The sequence below is a fragment of the Pteropus medius genome, unplaced genomic scaffold (genome assembly GCF_902729225.1).
Source record: "Pteropus medius unplaced genomic scaffold, Ma_sr-lr_union100, whole genome shotgun sequence".
Classification (NCBI taxonomy): domain Eukaryota; kingdom Metazoa; phylum Chordata; class Mammalia; order Chiroptera; family Pteropodidae; genus Pteropus; species Pteropus medius.
In genome coordinates, this window is record NW_024345601.1 from 14379004 (window position 1) to 14405225 (window position 26222).

Sequence of the window (26222 nt, forward strand, 5' to 3'; positions counted from 1 at the left end):
TGGCACAGTACCACACTGAGAGGGCTCATGGGGCCTATGTTTTCTCTAGTGGAGAAAAAGAGCTCCAGGTGGATATCCAGCTTCCCCAGCATTGAAGGTCACTTCCTGGGAGGTCCACAAGGGTCTCGCTCCATGGAGATTGCAGGGAGACTCTGTGGGACTTGATAGTGGAAATCACATTGGGATAGAGAAGTGGGCAGAGCTTATAGCAACTAGCACCTGGATATGGGCAGACCAAGTTTTTCCTCACATCAGCACCTGAGTAGAGATTCTAGCCAGTGAAGCTGCTCATCTGCAAAGATAAGCTGGTAATTCCATCTGGCCAGAGTACTTGATATATAGTTCTGTTTGATTTGGGCCCCAAACAGTGAGCCATGTTGCCTTTGGAGCATGTTCTGCCACCCTGAATGGGCAGAGAAACAAATCTGCAGCTCCACCTACTGTTGAATATAGTTCCCAGTCTCACCTGACCAGGAAACCTAACCTGAGTATCTAGAAAGCTGTGTAGGTTAAAGCTTTGAGCAGAGAGCCCAGCCAGCATCTACAGAGCCCAGGTGGGGCTGTACTGGCCAGATAACTCAGTGCACAGTTCTATCTGATTCAGGTCCCCAGCCAGCAAGCTGTTCTAGCCTTGGAGCCTATTCTGTTGTAACAGCTGGGCAAGGAAACCAGATCATGGTCCTACCTACTGCTGAGTATAGCCCTATCTTTCCTGACCAGGAAGCATAACCAGAGCACCCAGTAGGCTGTATGGCCCACCCTATAACTGCACGTGTAGCAGTGTCTGAGCCAAAATCTAGCCAGTGGCCCTGCTCATCTGCAGAGTTGGGCTGGTGGTCCAGTCTTCCTGTTTGATCATAGAGCTCAATGGACAGTTCTGCCTGTTTCTAGTCCCCAAACAATGAGCCATGCTGGCTATAGAGCCTGTTCTATGACCCTACCCAGGCAGGGAAGCAAATCTTCAGGCCCACTCAACTGCTGAGTGTGACATAAGACCAGGAAAACTGACCAGTGAATCTGGGCAACTGTAGAGCCCATCCCACAGCAATGCTTGGTCAGGGAACCAAGCCAGCAGTTCTATCCAACTGTTCTCAGCTAATGGTACCCTCCAAATTCAGAGCTCAGGCAGTGGCCTTGCCCAAATAGAGACCCCGATGGCAAGCTCCACTTGTCCAATGATGGTACTAGCTGACTAGTCCAGAACCTCAAGCTGAGCTTACTGGTGAAGGCCAGGCTCTGTGAAAGTGAATATATAAAGTCTGGAAGAGGAGGGTGCTTACTCAAATGCGCAGGTACCAATGCAAAGAATTGAGAGTCATAAAGAATCAATGTAAAAATGACACTACCAAAAGAAACTAATATAACTCTAATAACTGACCCTAAAGAACTAGAGATCTGTAAACTGTCTGACAAAAAAATCTGTATTGGATTTTGTTAACCAACGTCACCATTAAAAAATGCAAACAAACAAACAAACAAACAAACAAATAAATAAATAAATAATGAATAAGGCTACTTGGAAACAAAACAAAAATAAAAACAAAAACAAACAACAAAAGAATTCTGAATAATCCTCTTAAAGAAGTTTAGGAAACTACAAAAACACACAGACAATGAAATAAAATTGGAAAAACAATGAGTTAACAAAGTGAGAAGTTCAACAAAAAAAATACAGAACCATCCAAAAGCCAAACAGAAATCCTAGAACTAAAGAATAAAATGACTGAACTGAGAATTCAACAGAGAACTTTAATAACATACTCAACCTCACAGAAGAATAAATCAATAAATTGAAGATAGTTCGTTCTAAGTTATCTAGTCATTGGAGCAAAAAGGAAAAAAAGAATGAGAAACAGTGAAGAAAGACTTATGCGACATAATCAAGAGAAATAATGTACTCATTATAGTGGAGGACTGTCTCTGCCAAAGCAAATCTGTGAAGTCTGGAAGAAGTGGCTGCTTATTTAAATATACAATCAATAATATGTAAATGAGGAGAGATAAAGACTTCCCTGAATAAACAAAAGCTGAAAGAATTCATCACCACTAGATCTGCCTTATAAGAAATGCAACAGGGTGTTCTTCCAGATAAAATAAAAAGATGCTCATTAACATCATAAAAACATATAAATGTAGGTATAAAACTCACTATTAATGGTAAATGTATAGTCAATCAGATTCTATGTAATGGTGGTGCATAGTTCATCTACAACTCCAGTTCAGTTTTTTAAAGTATTAGAAATAACTATACCTACAGTAATTTATTACCAAGTACACAATATAAAAACATGTAAATCATAACATCAATAACCTAAAATGTGAGGGGGAAGAAGAAAAAATGTAAAGTTTATGTATATTTTTAAAGTTAAATTGTTATCATCCTAAAATAGGATGTTATAAACATAAGATATTTTATGTAAGCCTCAAAGTAACCACAAAGGAAAAACAAAAGATTATGATAAACAAGTAAAGCATACTGCTATAAAAAGTCATCAGATCACAAAAGACTGCAGGATAAGAGGCAAAGAACAAAGGATGTACAACACAATAAGAAAACAACTAACGAAATGGCAATAGTAAGTCCTCATCCACCAACAATTACTTTAAATGTAAACGGATTAAATTCTCTAATCCAAAGACACAGAATGGATGAATGGATTTTTAAAAAATCTAATGATAGGCTGCCTGCAAGAAACTCACTTTAGTTTTAAAGACACGGACTAACAGTGAAGGGATAGAAAAAGATATTTCAAGTAAATGAATAGCTATATTCATATCAGACAAAATAGACTTGAAGCTAAAAATGATCAAGAAACAAAGAAGGTCATTATATAATTATAAAATGGTAAATCTATCAAGAATATATAACAATTGTAAATATTTACACACTCAATATTGGACCACATAAATATATAAAGCAAATAGTAATAGAAGTAAAGGAAAAATAAACAGTAATATAATAGTAATTGGAGATTTTAATACCCCTCAATGATAGATAAAATGTTAAGACAGAAATCCATAAGGAAAGTGAATTCGAATAACACTATAAACCAAATAGATCTACCAGACACATACAGAACATTCCATCCAACAATACACATTTTCCTTGAATGCATATAAGACACCTTCTATGATAGAGCATATGTTAGACCACAAAACAAGTCTTAGCAAATCCAAGAACACTAAAATTATATCAACTTTTTTTTTCTACTGCAATAGTATGAAATAAGAAATTAATAACAGAAGGCAAACTGGAAAATTCACAAATATATGGAAACTCGTCACGCTTACATGAAGAAAAAAGTCTTAAAAAGACAAACTAACTTTACACCTTAAGAAATTTGAAAAAGGAGAACAAATGAAGCCCCAAATTAGCAGCAGGAAATAATAAAGATTAGAGCAAAAATAAACAAAATACAGAACAGGGAATCAACAGAAAATTTAACAAAATTGAGTTGATTCTTTGAAAAAAATAAACAAAACTGACAAAACTTTAGCTCGACTAACCAAGAAAAAAATAGAGAGGACCCAAATAAATAAAATTACAAATGAAAGAAGAGACATTGCAAGTGATACATCAGAAATATAAAGGATCATAAGGGACTACTATGAACAATTATATGCCAACAAATTGGACAAGCAAGGAAAAAATGGAAAAATTCCTACCAAGACTGAATTATGAAGAAAAAGAAACCCTGAACAGATCAATAACAAGTATGGAGATTGAATCAGTAATTCTAAGCTTCCCAACAAAGAAAGACCCAGGACCAGATGGTTTCACCAGTGAATTTTATCAAAGATTTCAAGAAAAATTAACGCCAATCATCTCAAACTCTTCTAAAAACTTGAAGAGGAAAGAACTCTCCTAAATTCATTTTATGAGGCCAGCATTACCCTGATAACAAAACCAGATAAGGACACTGAAAGAAAAGACTACTGTACAATATCCATGATTAATAGGGATGCAAAAATATTAACCCTTTTCCCATTTACCTTGAGAATACTTGCTGGCGGCACTTGCAGCTAAAGCGTTTACCCTGAGATAAAGCGCAGATTACAGTTCTAACCTTACCCCTAAAGTTTGCCATGAAATATCTCACTTTTATTTTTATTTTCACATAACTCTAGTATATTGATAGTCTTTGGAAACTAGTGACATCATTTCATTCATAGCATTCTGTTTTTAGTATTTCGACCGCCGAAAATGTCAAATCCTAGAAAACAGCATTCCTACACGTGATGTTAAATGAATGCTGGCAGTGAGTTGCATTTTTTTTTTTTTCTAAATGGGAAAAGGGTTAAACAAATTACTAGGATAGTGACTTCAATTGCACATTAAAAGGATCATACGTCATGATCAATTGTGATCCATTCCTGAGATGAAAGGATAGTAACATCCACAAATCAGTAAATGCGATACAACACAATAATAGAACAAAAGATAAAGATCATACAATCATCTCAATTGATTCAGGAAAAGTATTTGACAAAATTCAACGTTCACTCATGATGAACACTTTCAAAAAATTGTATGTAGAAGAACTACAACTCAACATAATAAAGGCCATATATGGTAAGCCCGCAGCTAACTTGAAAAGATGTAAGCTTTTCCTCTAAGATCAGGAACAAAACAACGGTGCCCACTCTCACCACTCCTTTTCAACACAGTACTAGAAATTCTAGCCAGAGAAATCAAGCAAGAAATAATAAAGCATCCAAATTTGAGAGAAAGCAGTAAAGGTGTCTCTATTTGCAGAACATGATTTTATACATAGATATCCTAGACACTTCACTAAAAACTATTAGATTGGATTCAGTACAGTTGCAGGATACAAAATCAACATAATCAGTAGCATTTCTATATACCGATAAGTAATTATCTGAAAAAGAAATAAAGAAAATAATCCCATGTACAATAGTATGAAAAATAATAAAATACCTTGAATAAATCTAACCAAAGGGATAAAAGATCTCTACATTGAAAACTGTAAGACACTGATAAAAGATACTGAAGATGACATGAATAAATGGAAAGATATCTTGTGTTCATGGACTGAAAGAATTAATATTGTTAAAATGTCTATACTACCCAAATCGATCTATAGATTCAATGCAATCCCTATCAAGATTCCAACAATATTTTTTACAGGAATAGAAAAATAATCCTAAAATTTGTTTAGAACCATAAAAGACCCTGAAGAGTTCAAGCAATCCAGAGAAAGAAGAGCAAAGCTGGATGCATCACACTTCTTGATTTCAAACTATATTACAAGGATAAAAGAAGCAAAAATAGTAAGATAGTGGCACAAAACAGACACATAAACCAATGGAACAGAATCAAGAGCTCAGAAATAAATCCAAGCATATATGATCAACTAATATTTGACTAAGGAGCCAAGAATACTTAATGGAGAAAAGACAGTCTCTTCAATAAATGGAGCTGTGAAAATTGTATATTCATATGCCAAAGAATGAAACTAAACCACTATTTTATACCACTCACAAGAATTAACTTGAAATGGATTGGAGGTTTAAATGTAAGACCTAAAACCATGAAACTCCTAGAAGAAAACAGAAAAAAACTCCTTCCTTGACATGAGTCTTGGCAATAATTTCTTGGCTATGACACCTAAAACACATACAACAAAATAAAAAATAAACAAGAGAGACTACATAAGACTAAAAAGCTTCTGTACAGTAGAGGAAACCATAAACAAAATGAAGCCAGCCTACTGAATGAGAAAAAATATTTGCAAACCACGCATTTGATAAGGCTCTTTATAATATATAAAGAACTTTCAATTCAACATCAAAAAAATAAATAATCCAATTAAAAAATGGGCAGAGGACCTGAATAGACATTCCTCCAAAGGCATGCAGATGGCCAACAGACATATAATAAGATACCCAACATCACTAATGATCAGGGAAATGTAAATGAAAGCCACAATGAGCTATCACCTCACACCTATCAGAATGGCTGTTATCAAAAAAACAAGAGATATAAGTGTTGGCGAGGATGGGGAGAAAAGAGAACTCCTGTGCACTGTTGGTGGGAATGTAAATTGGTGCAGCCACTATGGAAAACAGTATGCAGTTTCCTCGAAAAATTAAAATTGAACTACCATATGATACAGCAACTCTATTTCTGGGCATATATCTGAAATCACTATCCCAAAGAAGAGCTATCCACATCCCCACGTTTACTGCAGCATTATTTACAATAGCTGTGGGAACAACATGGGAACAATCTAAGTGTCTATCAGTGGGTGAATGGATAAAGAGAAAGCTCTCTCTATATTATATATATTCTATGCTATGCTAAGTTAAATAAATTAGACAAAGAAAGGCAAATACTGTATAAACTTACTTATATGTAGAATCTACAAAAAACAAACTTGGAGAAACAGAGAATAGATTGGTGGTTGTCAGAGGTGTGTGGTGGGGGGGGCAGTCAGGGAAATTGACAAAGGTATAAATTTCCAGTTATAAGATAAATTAGTTCTGGAGATAAAATGTACAGCATGATGACTATAGTTAATCATCCTGTGTTGTATATTTGAAATCTGCTAAGAGAGTAGATCTTAAAAATTCTCATCACAAGGAAAACTGTAACTATGTGAGGTGCTGGGTATTAACTAAACTTATTGTGATGATCATTTTGCAGCATATACATATATCAAATCATTATGTTATATATCTTAAACATATACAATGTTATGTATCAATTATATCTCAATAAATATGGAAAAAAAGAGAATAAAGGCAATGAGATTGTTGCATTCAAAAAAAAATACCAAACAAACAAATAAACAAAGAAAAGGAAACATTCACCCCAACATATACAAAATTAAATTCCATAAAAAAATGTATGTATGTAAGTGTTAAGCCACCAACAAGTGCACGCTGAATATGTATTAGGAACAGTGACAATATCTGTGCAGTGTAGGTAAAACACCACATTCACATAGTTCACATAGTTCTTGCCCTCAAGAGTATCACTATTTAAGTGAAATGAAAAGTTGACACAAAAGCCCTGGTGACTAGGGATTGTACTGCATGACCTCCAAAATCAGTACCATGAGAGTTGAGGATTCCACTTTTCCATGCCAGAACCATGAACTGCCTAATTGTGTGGCATGGGTCATCAATACCACAGGAGCTTTAGCAAGGGGAAAGGTCGGGGAGGAACATGGTGACCTTGGAAGGCCCCTGAGAGGTAGTGCCATTAGTTGGTTCTCAGAAAATAGGATTCATGCTTGAGGACAGGTGGAGGTGCGTGTGTAGTGTAGTGTCTTGCCAAATAAGACTCATGAATAGATTTATATTCTGAAAATAAAGATTTAGTGTAGAGAAAGAAAACAAACATGACAAGCACAGTGGAATTTTAAAATCTTCTCATCTCCTCTAAAATAATATAAAACAAAACACTAGCAAACAAAAAGTCAGCACTCCAAGAAGTGACAGCAAATTTTTACACTTTGGTTCTAAGCTGTCAGATTGTCAACTGCTTGTGTGAATAATCTACATTATAACATTCTTTTCCTTCTATCTTGGCCTAAGGATATGGGTACTAAGACTCTTTGAAATATCAGATTAAAAGGGAGAAAAAAAGAAACTGTTAGGCAGAAAATATGAGAATAACGCTCTATCAAGAAAATGATAACACAGGTATCCAAAACAAAACAAAAGCAGAACACACAGGAAAGGGGAAATTCTTAGATGATACAAATCAAGAGCCTTTCAGAAATGTGTAAATATAGTAGGCTCCTTATTGCGATTGCATTGCAGAAGCCCTCCGATCCAACTCCATCACAGGTCAGCCAGTTAATCAAAATGTCAGAGTACAGAATAAGAAAAATATTCTCATATCCATTTGTGTTCCATGCAGCAGGCACACAGAAAGGAAGTAAAAGGGAGGAACTCAAACCTGACTGCCGATTTAAATACCCACTCTATCAATCACCAACTGGACCCTTAGCCAATTTGTGCTCAAGTGTTCCCATTTGTAAAATGGGTGCAACAATAGTTTCCATTTCATAGGATTGCAATGGAGATCAAATCTTCGAATGTTATAAAGGTTGGAGGATTGACACATGATAAACACTATGTATTTGTTAAATAACATTTTTGAAAGGGCCAAATCTGCTTCTTTGTCTAGGGATCCGAAATTAGAGCCCTCCAATGCTTGTTTTTTGAGGGACATCAAACACATCCTTTATGCATTGTCTGTGATTCCTAGTTTTTGTTTTCCTTAACAGTGGAACAAAAATTTAAAGTCACTTGAGAAGCAATTTGCATATAGAATGTCTTTACACTTAACACAATTCCCAGTCTCCAACAATGTTTTTTACAGTTAAACAGATATAGTTCATTTGATCGTAAACATTTCTTTTTAGTGACTTGCATTCCTAGATGCTTTTGAAGCACTCAAATTTGTTTCATAGAAACAATTTTTTATACCATATTTCATCAGTTTATGTAGTCCTTTAAAAATTACATAATTACCACAACATGTACTACTCGCATAAACATACTGAATTACAAACATTTCATTCAACTTGACTGGTAAGAGAAGTAAGCTCTCCACTGGTTACCAATGATCGGTAAATTGAGAGGTAATTACGATTTACAAGAGGAAGTGGTGAGCATTGGTTAATGTGGCCAGTAGATTCAAATAAGTTTAGATAGAGAGTCCAGTTCCATTAACAACATTACTTTTGGGTTTTACGTGCTAGGCTGGCTTCTCGGTTCTTTGGAATTTAGCTTAAATTGTTGATTTCAAAATAGAGGGACCTCTTAATCTGACTTGTTACCAACAATAGCCCGAGAGATATCATTTTGGAAATTAAAATCAACAGAGAAATTTATTGCCATTCTTAAGATTTTAATTTTCAGGTTAAGCATTTCTTCTTCCTGGTTCCCTTTGTAAATTTCCCAGAATTGTCAGCTAATCCTTAGAATGATCCCTTTCTGTTCCTCCTACACAAGAATTTGCTAAATAATATCCATGTAACCTTTTATTCTCTATTTTCGAGTGACAAAGAATGGACCACTTCTTATAAATTGTTTTCTATTACTTACAAGGTATCTACTAAAATCACAATGTGTTCAACGACCTTTATTTCTCTTCAGGTGATTACTTCAGATTGTAGAGAATCATTAGGCTGTGCTCAGCAGAAGACAACTGATGCAGTTTTCTGAGATATGCAGAAAACTCCTTAGAAACCTACTGTACCAGCTTTCTAATCCATAGGCAGAAGCTATAAGGTCTATAATATTTGGGACCAGGCACACTGGTGGATTTGCCGCATCCACTAGCCACATCGTCAAACAGACTGTGCTGGTCGGTATGGCTGCATATTTCCTAAGCATCCATATTAAACAGGAATAGTTCAGAAGACAAGGTGGGAGCATAAAATCCTCTTTGGTGTATGCAAAATAATTCCTCAATTTGCAGAATGAATTGTGTCATTTCTTCACTATTCCATTCAACAAGCAATCACAAAGTTTTCATAGGTGCAAAGCAAGCTCAGAATGATTTTAATTTAGCCAGTGTACCATGATATGTATTTGTGTCACCAGAAAATGAAACATCATGAGTTAAATAATAAACAGACCACCTGAAAAGCCAGCAATGTTGTCTGCCTGTGATTGAGAGCTGTAAGATGTTAGAGGGCAAGCATCACAGTTTCTATCATTCTTCTTTACAGAACTATTAACAGCCCATCCTTTTCAAGTGTCAATTACATCATAATGGCTCCTGAACCTGAGGACTACTTGGGGAGAAATATAAAGTGTATTGGCTGAAAATACCCAATGAATAAACACCAAGTTCTACTGTGAGCATACCGGCCATCCCCTGCCATTTGGATATGGATTTAAGAAATTTGTGACAGCTAATGAGAAAGCTTAAATATCCATGGCACATGTGTTTCCTGTGGAAATAAACCATCATGATTCACAAACGCATACCACAGATCCTTAAACATTGTTCAAGAAAAGCCTCAAGTTAAAACAGGTAAAACAGAAAAAGTCATGAACATCCAACAGCTGTTAAAAGTAGTAATCACATTGGATCTTGGTTATGAGAGAGCAAAAGAAATACAATTTTTTACAGATGAAAGAGTCTCTATGACCAATATTTATTGTGGTCGGGACTAGAAAATAGAATAGAGGTAGACAACTTTTTTCCACACAATTTTGAATTATAAATTATTAATTATGCTCTAACAGATAAAGCAGAGAGGAAATTAATTTAAGAGATGAGATCTATTTTACAATTTAGAGAGCTGTTTTATTTTAATTTTGGGAGGGAATTACATTTTAATGTTCAGCTTTACCAAACATCTTTCTTTCTCTGAAATGAACTGTAATTTTTCATTATTTCCCTGAGGTGCCAGGGAAAGATGTCTACGCCAAAGTTTAGAGAGTAAATTAGCAACACTATCTCAATCATCTGGAAAAGTGCTGTCCCATAGAACTTTTCCATGTTGATGGAAATATTCTGTATATACACTAATATGGCAGCCACTGGTCATATGTGGCTTTTCAGCACTTGAAATGTGACTAGTTTGATATTAGAACTTAATTTTTGTTTAATGTTCAATTTCAATAGTGCCACGTGGCTTAGTGGCTATAGTGCTGGACAGTGTAGTTTAGAGGATACCTCTGTCTTTCCCCTTTTTCTCAGGCAATTAGACCAGAAAGCTGGGGGTGATCTTTTGTAAATTAATTGTACATTGCCCCTGTGAAACCTCATATACCCTCTCTTCTGCAAGCTGAGTCTCAGAAAGGGCTCTGAGCAAGGTTCACCAGAGTCCGTTTGAGCAAATATGCACATTAAAAGGATTTTAAAAAAAGGCAACAGCAAAGATCAGCCCTCCAGCCCCCTTTGCTGATTCATGTGCTTCCCTGTAGTCAGATATATTCCAGAGGACTTTGTCAGGGACAGCTTCATAATAATTCAAATAGTTTGACTTTCCATGACTTTGCATGTAATGGAGGTAAGTAAAGAAAGAGTTCTATGAGAGCATTTAGACAAAGAGAAGCTGTAAAACACTGAGGCGGAATAGGGGAAGTATGTGTTATGAGGAGGAGTGCTACATAGAGGACGAGATGAAAGGAAAACACTCCCCAGCTATATTTCTGATTACAGAGAGTTGAAATAAAGAAATGTACTGTGGCAATGTAAAACTCTTCCTTGCTTATTATGAAATGAAAGATTACTAGTACTGGTCCTCCATGTAATTAATTATTTCCTAACTCTGTACCACAAATTTGCTTAGTTTACTAGAGGATACTTTCTGATTGTTCCTTTTACTGTTTATTATTTGTTGATGCATTTCTTTATCTAAATTTAGCTTTAAAGAGTCATAAATTTAAGAGATTTTCAATTTTAATGTCATCCCTTGAGAGAGGGGGTGGGGGGGAATCGGGATTCTGATGCCATATGCCTTGACCATGGAGATATTGGTAACTTTGAACTTAAATAACTTCTTATCACTAGCAAAGATTGTTTTCTACACAAACACATACCTGGAGGAGCAGATCAGAAGTTGGTCTGACTCGCTGTTGGAACAAGATACTTAATGTTCGATTCTGCTGTTCCAAATCAAACACTCTTGTTTTCAACTTTACACATTCCTCCCTTAGATCCTACAACAAACACATCGAAAGAAATAAAAATTCTATAACTGAAAGACACCTTTGCATATTATAACCATACTTTATCTGATATTTCAGACACATTAGTAAAAAAATAGTATTTTTATTCTTCAAAGCCTCCAGAAATAAGTCACACGCAATGCTTTCTATCACATCCCATTGTCTGATAGAATTATTGTGTGCAGGGAAGACCTTTTTTTTTTTTAAAGCACACCTTGAAATCAGAAATGCATTAATCTAGCATACTATTTTTGAAGATGGTAAATCTTAGAAATATAAAGTCAATTTAAGTTTCTACCTATATATTTTGCCTTTTCCGTTTTCATAAAGGCAATCATAAAGCACGAAGCACAAGGACAACAATGTTTTTGTAGTGAATAGAGATTTGATGAACTAAAGAAACTATCACTTTTGATGGAGCCTTTCATTGTTGTCGTTTGTGGAAACGAGTTGAAATTCTCAGTGCTGTTGCTAATAGAGTCAGTGATGCATTTAGAGGGAGTGAAGCAATTCTGAAATGAAAGCTTTAAAAGGCCACTTGAAACTTGCCCATCCTCTGAACTGTGGATTTCTGTAACTTTTTTCTATATTTTTGGGGGCATTTGGTCTTAGTGCTGGGGAAGCAGAGTAACTGTACCTATCATCCTTTGGGAGGAGCTCTTTTGAATAGTTCAAACACCGCAGAGACCTGTTCCCAGCTTTCATAAGGGGAGTTGACACAGGACAGTGTTAGGATTCTCTGGAATTCCACCAAAGAACTACCTTGCAAACTGACTTGTGATAAAGACGCTCATAGTACGTAAATGTCTATAACCTCTTTGATAGGGTTCGAGAAAAACCAGGTAGAATAAAGGCCTTATTCAAGGTTCTTTAAAACGTTTCATGATTTCTTCATTAAAAACAAAGAAAGAAAGAAACAACAAGGCCTCTGCTCTTACCATGCAAAGAACAAGGGTCTGCTTATTGTTCTCAAATGCTCTCTGCATTCCAGCCACCCTTCTTCCCCAACTACCACTTTCCCTTCTCAAGCATCTCTTTCTTTCTTTCCAAGTCTGTCTACATGACTGACATCTGATTTAAACTCCATGTAGCTCCTCTCTGACGCTTTTATCTGGTGTTACTCAAAGATTGCTCTCTTTTCTAAACCCCAGAGAGCCCACGAGGCCTCTTATATGGCATTTAGCATATGCTACTTTGTATTGATTTGATCTTTCATGCTCTAGACTTATCTTCTTAATTAGATGGCCCATTCCTGAAAAGGTTAGCAAAAGAAGATACTCAGATAAACGACGCACAACCATATTGTTCTTACACTCTTATTCCACCCCCTAGCACAGCACCACATTGTAGGAGCTTAATATATTTGTGCGATTTTTCTGTTAAAGAGGATGATGATGAATTCTATTCCCTAGTGATGATGTGATAAAGAGAGTTTGTTTCTCAACACTTTTAGCTTGTCTGCCTACATATTCTGATGTGGGGCAGCTACAAGTTTTACTTAAGGCTCTGTAAGCAACAGAGAGTACCAGTCAACAGCTCTGATCCCCAGGGCCTCAATGGGAGTCACAGACTGAGCGAGCCTGTTCCGTGACCTTGTGTCAACCTAAGTGTGAAAGTAGAGAGATCCAGCTTCTGAGGCTTTACCTGAGCAGGTATCATCATATTCAGGCTTATTCATTCTATTTACTGGGGGCAAAGAAAGAGAGAGGCCAAGGTGTGACTCACTTTATGGCTTCCACCCTACTGACCTTTTTAGTAAAATGAGTGAAGCTTATGCATAGGATGCTTTAACTGACTGCTGACTACAAATGCAGAGTGGAGAAAAGAGAAGTCATGTTCAGAGCAGGCAGCTGGGTGCAAGATCTGGGAGGGCAGCAGCCATCGAAGGCAGGGGCAGGAGTATGTATGGCCGTGTGTGCTCATGAGTATACACGCCATTTGGCAGAGCCTATTTTGGAGGGGGCTAGGCAGGGTTCAAGTTAAAAGGCTAAATTTGTTTTCTTTATTTAGAATTCAACTTCTGTCTATGTCTCACTTATGCTAATTTTTGTTCTCAGAATGTATGTAACACTCCTTGCTCCCAAACACTAATTGTTTTTACTACTGCTAATTATGTAATTAATAAAACTTGACTGTGAGGTAAATAAATGTTAATAGTACCACTGGGTGAGAGAACACCATCATTCTCATTTGCAAGTAGAGATATGGAAACAGGAGCATACATGTGTGGACTTACAAAGAGAAAGACCTGTAAGGAATGCCATCAGTAGTTTTTAGTGGCAAAACTGAGAAGTTGAAATTGTTCTTCAGATGGGTAAAAAAGTAAAAAGAAAAAGGAAGAAAAAAATCAATATACTCTATAGAGGATTTTTTTACACGTGCCCAAATTTCAATGGCAATTACTATTACTTAAGGTGGTAAAAGTTCATTAGCGGGAACACAATTTATCGACCTTGAGAACTGTTCATCACTCTTGGCTCATCCAGATCAGCACAGGGCAGAGGGGGAAATGGAAGGCATTAGGAACGTGACACTGGTCTTACAATCATGTATGAACAGAATTGAGCTGGACTGAAAATTTGTAGACATAAAAGAATTGCCCGTGTTGTTTTTCAATATTCTCATTCTCTTCGGTCATGCTGTGGATAGAAACTGATGCCAGACAGCTATCATCGCTAGGAACTATAATCAAAACCATGTATGCGTGCCCACGTGTACATGTATAAACAGAACCAGACTGGATAGGTGGAAAGAGAGAGGAAAACAACAATTTCTCTGACTACTACAGTATGACCTGGGCAGAGTGGCATCTGGCTGTTTTTCCTTTCTCTATGCTCACAATGAGAACCCACTAACATACAGGAATGTATGACATGTTTAGGCTGGATACAAGAGCTACTTTTCTGACCTCATCAGTTACAGAGGCAAGAACTAGATTATCCTTCCCAAGTAAAGTATTAAAAATAAAATAACTCTCCTCCGTTTAGATGCCGACATCCAGGATCTAGCTCTAAGCAGGAGCTGGACCATCTGCCCTCTCTCAAAGCCCTTCTTTCTCTGTGAACTCCCTAGTATGTCACAGGTCTCAAGAAGAGGACCCCACTGAAAATTTCGGGTTGTATCTTCTGAAATAAAAATGGAGACATGATGTACAATTTTATCACCTGGAAATAATGCCAAAGATCGACTTCATTTAATCTCATGTAAGAAAGTATAATGGCCTTTGGATTCAAGAAAATAGACAGACCTGTTTTCCTTGCAATATGTATATCACGATCAGTTGGAAACAGAGTAAAGAATTAATGCTGAATGTGAGGGCAAAATATACTGAGCAATGGGATATACTGATTTAAAATGGCCCTGTATATCTTAATAATTCCAAATCATAACTTCCGGGGACGATCCACATATTGTAAGTTTCACCTGCACCTGGGATTGAAGATTATGAGTTCACTGCTATGGAATGCAGTTACCTCATGTTTTTAGAGCAAAATCATTACCAGACTCCCTGCTGAAGTAAATTTTTAAGAAAATTCTGATTGCTTAGAAGCAAGATATATACTGACATTATCACTACGGTATTGTTGAAAACTATTTATACCTGATTTTTTTTTCATGTAAAAATTATAATATAGTGGTATATCTATTTCAGAGGCAGTGTGTATCATGGGAATATACCATATCGGGAGGTAGGGGGCCTGGGCTCTGGGCCCACATGACCTTGAGGAAGTAACTTATTCTGGTTGGGGCTCAGTTTCCTCATCTGTGAACTGAGATACTGCATAAAACCAGGCTATTGAGAGAATGGCTCTCCCAGCTGCTTCAGATGGCTTCTCAAGTGCCCTCTCAATCCTTCCCTGAAGCTTAATGGATACCACACCCACCAGCCTCTCTAAGTGGCTATCACTGATACATTCCTTTCTCTTCCAAGGATTCTAAGACTTCTGTAAAAAGAAAAGCCATTTCTGGAAAAGGCTAGTCACATCTCAGACTAATCAAGGACCTCAACATCAAATACCATTAAAAAGCAAGGCAGGTCATTAAATGTGTGACCAAATAAGCCAGCTCTAATCAGTAAGAAGCAGTGAGTTCTGTGGTAAATTGAACACTTCAAGCCTTCCTCCTACAGACATTTGGATTAAAACATTTTAAATCTGGGTGATGGCTAAACAGTTCATGTAATTACAGTGAATTGAGCTCATTACAAAACCTGGTTGATAATCTCAGGATTAAATGCTCTCTAAAGTCCCTGGCAATTGCAAAATTTTAGGATCCAAAATAAGACTGATTTTGAGAAAGCTTGACTCCAAATTTATAATCATCTTTGACCCCATACGTCAGATTCTGAGTGTCCTTGCTAGCAAGGACTGGCAATGCGTCCAGAAGTTTTAAGAAATCTATCGGTTACCTTTTGTTTTATTTCCTGTGATCATAACTAATGATTGGATTTCAATGCATCTGTTCATTTTCATAGCATCTTCTTTGCCTGCTGAACTATAGTATAGGGAAAAACAATGAGTGATTGGGATCATGTAGGCTGAATGGTATAGAGGACATGAGCATGGCATTTGAGTGTAATAACCTTAGGTTAAAGTATAGGCTTTGCCACTTCTAACAATTGGAACTAGGGACAAATTATTTTTAGTGCTATATCACAGGGTTGCAGTAAGAATAAAATGACAGTGCATTTAAAATGCTAGACATGGGGTCTGACTCCTTGTAAGAGCACAATAAATATAAACAGACCCTCTTCAGGAAACCAGATCCTGTGTACACCACTGCTAGACAAGTGGACTCAGATGGCCTGACTACTCCTCTTACAAGGGAAACATGTAGGAGTTTTACGTTCTTTCAGTCTCAAGCTACAGAATTGTGTTTTGTTTCTATCCGAATGGTTGTATTGCTAGGTTCAAGATACAACAGCCTTATTCTATGGTGGTGAAGAAAAAAACACCATATTAATATTTGGTTACCCTAAAGAACTTGCTGAGGCCTTTGATATGCTGGAAAATAACTTCAGGGAAAAATGCTTCTCTTCCAAGTTCGGTTTTAGTGGTTAAAAAAAAGTCATTGAAAAATAGGAGAGTTATATTTTCGGCTCGTATAATTGACTTAATGAAGATAAACTATATTTCAGAAAAAAATATGAGTTTAGCCCACTTATTGATTTCACTTGCACTTGTAGATTTGAACCTATAATTTGGAGTCATAAATGGAAGTAAGCTGGGTTTAATATTGTCATTTTAGCATTATTAATCTGAAGGAGGGACAGTCTGCTCTCTTAAAGAAATCTACAGGGTTTTGAGATAAACTGAATAACTTAACTAAGGCTGTATGTGTAAATTTAACAGAAACTGATAAGTTTATGAAAATATTTTTTTCCTATTATTATTGAGAAAAGAAGTACACTCTGTTACTATCTGGGCTGATTCCAGATATGCCAAGAGAAATGCTTTTTTGCTGCCCACAGAAGAGCCATGGCAGGTTTGCCTTTGTGTCATAACAAATGCTATATTCTAAAATTGAATACTTATAATTTCATGTCAAGAATTATTTCTGTGATTTGGATAGATCATTCGAGATTTCTGTTTTTACCCCGTGTCTCCTGAGGAGGTGTATTTTCTTTAGAATTAGTTTTTTCATCCGCATTTGGAGGACATTTTGTTTCCTATACTGTGCTCTTAATTAAAGAAGTTTTAATCTTTTTGCCGCAATTTTATAATCCCTATAAAAATTGGGAAGCACACGTTTCTGCAGAACATGATTCCTTTAAAATCTCAGAGAGCCCTTGGCATCTCTTTCTGCCTCTTCGTGTCCCTGAGGTATGCTATCGCACAGTAGCACAGTAGCATGTCCTTCTGTGTCTTACTGCTTAACTGTACCAAGGTAGATTTATCTGTTTACTAGTTATTACTTCTTTTTGTGTAGCTATTTTTTGTGGCTGACCTGAAGAGTCTCATTTCCCTGTATATCGTACGAGACTTTTTTCTTGTCTGTTTCCTGAGGCACCATTTAAAAAGACAGGCACGAGAAGTCTTTCAACAGTTACACATAGAGCTGCAACAGTGCTCCCAGTGTTTCTTAGGTTTGTAATTAAATAAGCATAGAGTTTTCAATAGGAGAGCCACTGGAAAACTAAAGCCTTTGAAAAAGAAAAAGCATTGAAATATGTTGTGAAAGAAAGTGAGTTGTTCTTCAACATCTATTTCTCCTCTTCTTCCACAATAATCTGTCAATCAATTTTCAGCTGGGCACATACCCAGAATATAGGCTTCACTGCCAGCTTCCTCACGTGTGGCTGTGTGACCCAGGTCTATTCAAGGAGATTAAGTTGGGAGGTATGAAAGGTTTTGAAAGTCTCTTTTAAAAGACAGCTGGTATGTGCTTAACCCTTTTCATTTTCTTTAGGTTTTCTTTCTTCCTGATTCTTGGATGTGATGACTGAAGCTAGAGCAGCCATTTTGAACCATGAAGTAACCTTGGAAATGGAGGCCACATTCCACAGAATAACAAGATAGAAGCCAGGGATGGTAGGGACTCCATGGATTTTATGGGGCATGTCACCTGTACTGCCTACCTGTGGATTTTGATGCGAGAAAGAAATAACATTTAGCTCACTTAAGCCACTATTATTTTGGATCTCCGTTACTCACAACGGAACCTAACTGTAACTCTTACATAAGTGCATTCATATTTTATCACGTTACGTGATGTCAACATAAAACCTGAAGTAGTTAAAACTATTTGTGGCAGAAAGCACATTTGAACAGAAGCAGTTGGGGAAGAAAGTCTAGCAAAAATCATGCCTCTATAACATAAATTTGAAATAATATTTAAAATTGTTTTCAATTTAAAAAATCCAAATGCCATAAATTATTTTGATCTCATTAATCACATCCTCCCGAGTATGCCATATGATCTAAGATTTCCTTGAATAGAGGGAGGCTCCATCTCAGAGGGTAACTCAGAATAAACAAAACATAAAGGAATTACAATTTAGCCTCTGAGAAACATTATAGAAAGAGATGGGAAAGGTTCAATAGAATTCACCGAACCAGCCAAATTTGGGCAATTACCTACATTTACAAACTCTGCCCCAATAATATATTATATTGTCTAAAGACAGAATAGAGAGATAGCAAAGAAGTAGGTATAGAAATTTCACGCTCCATGCTCAGAAATTACCATTTGTGTTTTTCCTCCAACTTTATCAGAGAATAATTGACAAATATAATTGTGTATGTTTAAAGTGTAATATGTGATGATCTGATACATATTATACTGTGGAATGATCATCAAAATTAAGATAATATATTCGTCACCTCACATAGTTAACTGTGTGTGTGTGTGTGTGTGTGTGTGTGTGTGAGATGACGATGTTTATGATCTACTGTCAGCAATTTCAAATATACAATACCACCATTCATTTTATATTTATCACCAACTGATTCCTATAGGAACTGCTCTATATGCTTCTTTTCATAGAAAGACCACAGCACTTCTGGGAGGTGGGCACTGTTATCCCCATTTTACAAGAGGGGAACTAAGACCCAGAGAAATTAAATAACTTCCCAAACCTCAAAAATCTCTTGCTGAATTGTTGGCTTCTGTTAATACTGTCTGTAAGAGGCTATTCATTTTACAGGAATTGGAGGAATCCACCAACTTATTCAATGTTTGCATTTACTAAATAAAAATGATAGGTTTTCTACTCATCTGGGTCTATGGAAATATTTCATCTTCAAAAGGCTTTCTGTTACTTTACCAAGAGTTTGAATTTTATGATTCTATTGGTCATCGATGTTACTTCATATGCCATCTAAAACACAAACGATTTTAACCTAAGTGAATAAATAGAAAAGTATTGCATCTATCAATCACAATTTCCTAGTTTGACAATATGAGTTTCAATCTATTCACATAGGTATTTAAAATAATAAAACCAGAAAGTGACCTACCTTTTGAGTGAGGAGAGCTTGAACAACTTGGTTGGCTACCTTTAAAATATAAAGAAAAGAGTTACTGTTTATAATAATGAGACTATACACATGGACACTAATTTACCAATAAGTTTCCCACAGCTCACTGTAGCTAATTAGCTCCTCATTTGCCTCTTTCTTCTACTTCTAGGGAACTTGATTCTCTTCATAATAAGCCTGTCCTTCTAGGTAATATTTTGCTTTTTCCAAAGGTGACCTTGTTGCTAATTAAGATGGTTAGTCTGGACAGATTATTCATACCTTGACTTTCACATTTCCATATTTGGAAAAATAACATCCTTTCATGTTGTAAAGTACTCCAAGAAGGCTAAAAAATGATATAGTGCAAAACACAATCCTAATTATCTGTACACAGTTTCTACACTTTGCTGATTTACGATATCCTTTGCCTCTCCTTTCTATTCTTCTGCCGTGTGACTATTTCACTGTGTAAAATCACTTGCAGTAGAGCTAGGTTGAATAGTGGAGAATACGGACAACTCATTGTTTCCTATGTGCTCTACTTTCCTCCTCCCACATCTTTATTTATGCCATCCTTTTGTCATTGCTACCTGTAACAGTCTGGTAGTTGTTTACTCCAATATCCATTTTCCCCTTCTTCCTAACCGACCCTAATTTTTTGACTGGGTATATATCATACTACATTTCCCAGTCCCCCTTGTATCTAAGTGTCACTTTGTGACAAACTTCTGAACAATAGAGTTATGAGAAGACTATTTTCTTGGGCTTACAGAAAGTCTCTAAGAAGAAGGGGATGTACCCTTCTTCCTCCTTTTCCTGTCTGGGATATGAAAGTGATGGCTGGAGCTTCAGCAGCTACCTTGACAATGGAAGTCACATATTAAATACCATTGGGTAGAAAAATAAAATAATTCTGTTCTTGATAATGAATGGAGCTGCACTGTCTATCTCAGAACTTCTATGTGAGGTGAAAATAAAAGTCATTGTTATTTTGAGTTTTTTTTTTCCAATATAAAACCAAATATAGTTCTTACTGATATATTAATAACCCTAATTTTCTTCAGGTATCAGGCAGCTTGGGACAGTAGGAGAAACTAGGACCCTCTCAGTCCAAGGAGATGAGTCTTGATAGGTCAAAGCCAGTCTTGGTAATTCCATTTCTTTATAATGACTGGCTTAGAAGTGAGCATGTGACACAATTCTAGCTAAGGGCCACAGGTAAAACCAATAACATGTCCCTGGTATTTCAAGGATCTGGCGTTTTCTCCAGACAACCATTTATCAATTCCATATCTATTTGTACTAAGATTTCTTTTTCACCTGCAAATTTCAAAAACACTTTATAAAGAATCACTTACTAAATTCACTATAATCTTGAAGCTTTGTACCCATATGGTTACTGGTGATAGAATTAAGATGGACAGGTAAATTATGCAGTATTTTTTCAGCCACTATATAAGCATCAAGTGTGATAACTGAAACTGACAATATTAAAGATAAAGTCAGAATATTTAAATATCCTAGGTATAATGTACTTCTGTTTATTCATTTCATCCTTCATTTATTCTATACAAGTTTGCAGAGTATTTGCAAAGCTAGATGACTAGGATGTGTTCCTTGGTTTCAGAGAGAGCACAGCTGGTAGGAAGTTGGCAGGAACACAATTATAACACAGTGTGATAAGCATGTCATCATCTTGGTAATTCTCACAGTTAACCAAAGGCTGAGGGATACACTTTCGTCTTCTTTTTCTCTTGACAACAAATTTATTTTGGGTGGTGCTAAACTGTTTATGCTTGTTTTTCCCATCTAGGCTAGTGGAACAGATCATGGTAAGAATGTTTTCATGGAGCTTAATTGTTTCTTAACTCAATATTGACAAAATAGCACAACCTTAACAACAGTTTGCTACCAGTAAGTCTCATAGAAAATTAAAATATAGGCTGTCATCAACCTGTGATTAGGAGGCATTCACACTGCAAGCGTTAATGACTAGAATCAGATTACCTATAACTGATTATTTGAATTCTATACATAAGAGGGATTTTTTTCCCATTAGAATCCTTTCCGAATTCACATTTTGACATTAAGGAAAAAAGAAAGGCCTTTCATTGAAATCATAGTTTTGATGAAAAAGTATTATTAGTATCAAAAAGGTATTTTTTAAAGTAGTATTAAAAAAGTATTTTTTTTTTTTCTTTTAGTCCAGACCAAGTTAAAGGAGCACACTTAAGAACTATCAAAGACCAAAATAAACCAAATTTTCCTTAACTGGTACTTTTTTTTGTCCTTTCTCACTTTATTTACACATAATCGGAATGGTGATAAATGTTATTTAGCCCACACAAGTTGACCAATAGTATAATCTTGAAAATCTTTCAGTTTTTAAACATCCATTTCAATTTGTAACTGAGAATTTTCATTCCAATTTGTGAGTAACTGAGAATTTAAAATCAAACTGTACATCATCTATTTTATTCTCAGCAAAAAAAAACAAAAACAAAAACAAACAAACAAACAAACAAACAACAACAAACACAGAATCACCGAACTATTTATGCAGCTCGAATCAGGAACAATGTACCAAAGTTAATTCTATCATCAATAATTTAATTCTTTTGGATCTCAAACTTTGGATTTGATTTACATTCTCATAAAACTGCCCAATATCAATATTTTCTTTCCTTCCACCAGATTGCTCCCTCACTTAAACCAGTCTGTGAAAAAGTGGTCACATAAAATAACTTTCTACATGATTTAACAGGAGATATAAATGAATATCCTAACTGTAACAGCCCGCAGGAGTAAATATGTTATATCTCTGCAATCAAGTATGTTGCCTTATAGGCTTAACAGTCTATTTCTAACATAGTTCCTTCTGGCATGTACTGTGGACAATTGTTTGCTCTACCTGAAAATTGAACAAAGATACACAAATGCATTATTTCTTTACCTCCTGACATGTAGGTTTATTGCCTAGAAGGACTCACAGGTTTCTTGCAGAAAAGCAGGTGGGTTGTACAAGTACTTTCCTGGGTACTGTCTATAAAGATAGTTCCTGGGTTTTGCTGCTACTTTTAACTGCTAAGATTCCCTGATGCATCAACAGAACAGTTATTTGGAGCCTGCAACCTTTCATAGGTTCACAAGATAATCTCTAGAGTAGGCCCCTGTCCTCATAATAGCATTATACCCTTAACACTTGGGTTGCAAATAATCACACACCCACAGGCCGAGCTAATGAGAACAAAAAAATTTCAGGGTCACCTGACAGCTTTCCTCTCCAAAGAAAGAAAAAATAGTGGCTGGGCTGGGCTGGGCTAGGGGGAATTGAAACATATTGAGCAAATTTAACAGTCCAGAAGCCCCTGGCTTGTTTTACAACCTCCCTTAGGCTCTCTGTGAAGACCACGTCACTTTATTATAGGACAGTGGTCCCCAACCTTTTTGGCACCAGGGACTGGTGTGCTTATGAAAATCTAATGCCTGATGATCTGAGGTGGAGCTGAGGCAGTGATGCTAACGCTGGGGAGCAGCTGCACATACAGATCGAAGCTTCGCTCACTGGCCCACCACTCACCTCCTGCTGTGCAGCCCAGTTCCTAACAGGCCATGGACCAGTACAGGATTACAACCTGGAGGTTGGGGACCCCTGCTCTAGGAGACAAGCAGGGCTGCAGGTGAGACAGAGATGCCAATGAGAGGACCCACGTACATCTCTCCTTTTCGCTCAGTAAGAATTCTGTCAAGTGAGCTCCTCTGACACCTGGCTGATCTAGGCACATGTCTTTGCTTTTCTTTGTTGTCAGGCTTCCAGGGGTCATGATTCTCCTAGCACTCCCCTGGAAGAGGTGGGCAGAGGGAGGAGTCAGGGCTGTGGAGCTGTTAGTTATTTTATTGCAAAACAGTCCCGGAGGTTGGATAAGAAGCCCCACCTGGGAGTTTATTCAGAGAGGGAGACAATTCTTACTATATCCAGAAGCAGCCTAGGGCTGGGAGGTTAGAGAGGGGTGAGGAATTCAAAAGGCCCTGTGCTTTGACAGTCCTCTCCTGGCTGGTGGTCTCCCTTTCATCCTTTCACCTGCTAATTTACCATGCAAAGCAATGGTCATATCAGCAAAGTATTTAACAATTGGTCAGAAAAGCACAGGTTCTGGAATATGTGCTTTGGAGTAGGTTTCTATGCTTTTGAGTTTGGTTTATTGTCCCAAGGAGCATTGGGGTAGAATCACAAGAAAGGCTAGAGTTCAAATACTGCCTGTGTTGATGTTGATTATATACTGATATTGATATGTACAGGAGTGGGGTGGGGGCAACCTTTAAGTTATAAAATGCAGGAGATGACAGACATATCCAGCGAAACCACCTGGGACAGTACCTAATATAAAGCAGTCACTTATAAGTGTTAAATCTGCATCAGATCACTTGAAATTCAGAGATTAAAATGAATTTTCAGGTAAGCAGTTAAGAAAGAATGGTTTGAGAATAGGGATTTTATTTGTCAAGAGATAAAGCGCGTGTGTATAATATGCTTGTATAAATATATATAAATATAAATACAAATTGCTAGGCATCTATATTACTTATATATCCGGTAAAAAAAAATCCTGTAAAATACTGGGAGTAGGAGAAATTTGTCTAAACACATATGTAGAATTCCAGGGAAAACTCATGTGAGAATTAATTTCTGACTGTTAATCTCCATTCATTTAGTCATTCAACAGATATGCATTAAAGACCAAATATGGGCTAAGAGTTGTGCTGGGTCTTGAAGAAATGATGATGACTGGAACATGAGTGCTGCCTTATGGTGGTGAGAGTCTAGGGCAGGCACAAGAAGTAGATCATCTGTTTATGCCATCCATGATCCATTCATGAAATGAATGTTTGAAGCATGATCCATAAACAGGATCATCCTATCTTCCATCTACATCTATCAACACATTGATTTTAAAGATGACTTAGGGCCCAGATGTGGGATATACATTGAGAATGTCCCAATCATAATTCCACAATCCAGTCTTGGCATACAGCATAGGAATCAGAGAGAAAGGTATGAACTGTTCTTAACCTACTTCTGCCTTTATTTAGCCTTGGATTAAAAAAAAAACAAACTCAAGTGCTTTTTCCTTTCACTGAACTACATCCAAAGGTCTCGTTTTCCCTGCCCTTGTGCTCTGAAGTATAAAGCGTGGAGAAGTCATGGCATCCCACTGTCTGAATAGCGGCCTGGTCAAGTCTGATGGTCTGAAGGGGAGGCAGCTTCTCCAACTTCTGTGTGCAAAAGCCTCGCCTGGGGAGTTTGTTTACATGGCCAATCTCCTTACCCCTTTCTGCTTGAGAAGGGCTGAGTGAGATCTGAGAATCTTCATTTGTAGTAACTGCCATACATCATTTTGACACAGAAGGAGCCCAGAAACACACCTTGAGAAACACTGAGATAGGGTTTTTGTTTGCTTATTCACACTATTGAGGAATTAGAAATAACCCACAATTTCTACATGGGTTTGTTGTTCTATCATATCCACATCTGGTGAAGTTTTTATCCTCTTCTGGAAACTTTCTAAAAATGCTAAGGCAGACCATTCAGAGAACCTAAGGGTGATGGTTCCTAATTATGGCTGAATATTATAACCCACTGGGGCGCTTTTAAATTCTAACATCCGGGCTCCACTCTAGACCAGAATCAGATCAGTCTCTGAGGTGGAGCCCAGTTAGCAGTATTTTTTAAGCTCCTCAGGTAAGTCCAACAGGCAGGTAAAAGTGAGAACCATATGCCCTTCTGGATTTCAAATTTCACCTGCTCCAGCTCCTTCTGCTAAAAATGCCCTTTCAGTTCTGCCCCCTTTACCGCCCCCCCTTTACCGCCCACCTACCCCCTGCTCCTCTTATCCTTTGGAAACTGTGCAGTATGTTATTCCCTCTGTGTTCCCCTCACCTCATTCCTCTGTGATTAACCATCCCCTCACTTCTACTGCTAGACTGGTGGCTCCTTGAGCTCCTAGGGCCTAAGTGAGGCTGAACTCCAATAAAGGTTTATAGGACACACCTGAATCCCTCTAAATGCAAGGCAGTGGTTTGAGGAGATGTTATTTTTCCTTTTTCAAAAGTGTCATTACCCTTCTCTACATAGGAATAAATTGCTGTTCAAAGAACTGTAGTCAAGGCAATAGTAAGAAGAAACAGTAATTCACTCCTTGCCAATAGACTTGTCTATCAAAGAGCTAAACAATGACCTTAGACTCAAACATTAAAACCAATGATCCCTCAAAGAAAGTCAAGATTGGTCCTTGTGTTTTGCCTTTGTACTGCAAGGCAAGGTGATGAGGAGCTAGTTAAAAGTGGAGGTGACAGTGAAGAGTGTGCATGCACTTGTGTGTGTGCATTTTCGTACATGTGCCTGCCTAGCAAGCCAATGTGTATCTATGAATGTGGGTCTGTTTCCTTCTGAATAAACACACCCTTTCATTAGAACACACAGAGGGAATTTCTGACTCCCAAGTGTTTTCCCCAAATCTTCAATATGTTCTTTATTTCACAGGTAAGATCAAGCAGTGGAAAAGGGACTGGAGAAAATTTTAAATTTATATTTTA

The 26222-nt window shown here is 37.0% G+C and overlaps 1 protein-coding gene across 1 annotated transcript in view; it reads right to left on the minus strand.

Moving 5' to 3' along the window:
• The window catches only part of NCKAP5 (NCK associated protein 5), a 744993-nt gene that overhangs the window by 125808 nt on the left and 592963 nt on the right, over window positions 1–26222 (minus strand). The window contains 2 exon segments of the mRNA XM_039874581.1: window positions 11539–11658; window positions 19626–19664. Of these exon segments, the coding sequence (XP_039730515.1) occupies window positions 11539–11658; window positions 19626–19664 (159 nt within the window).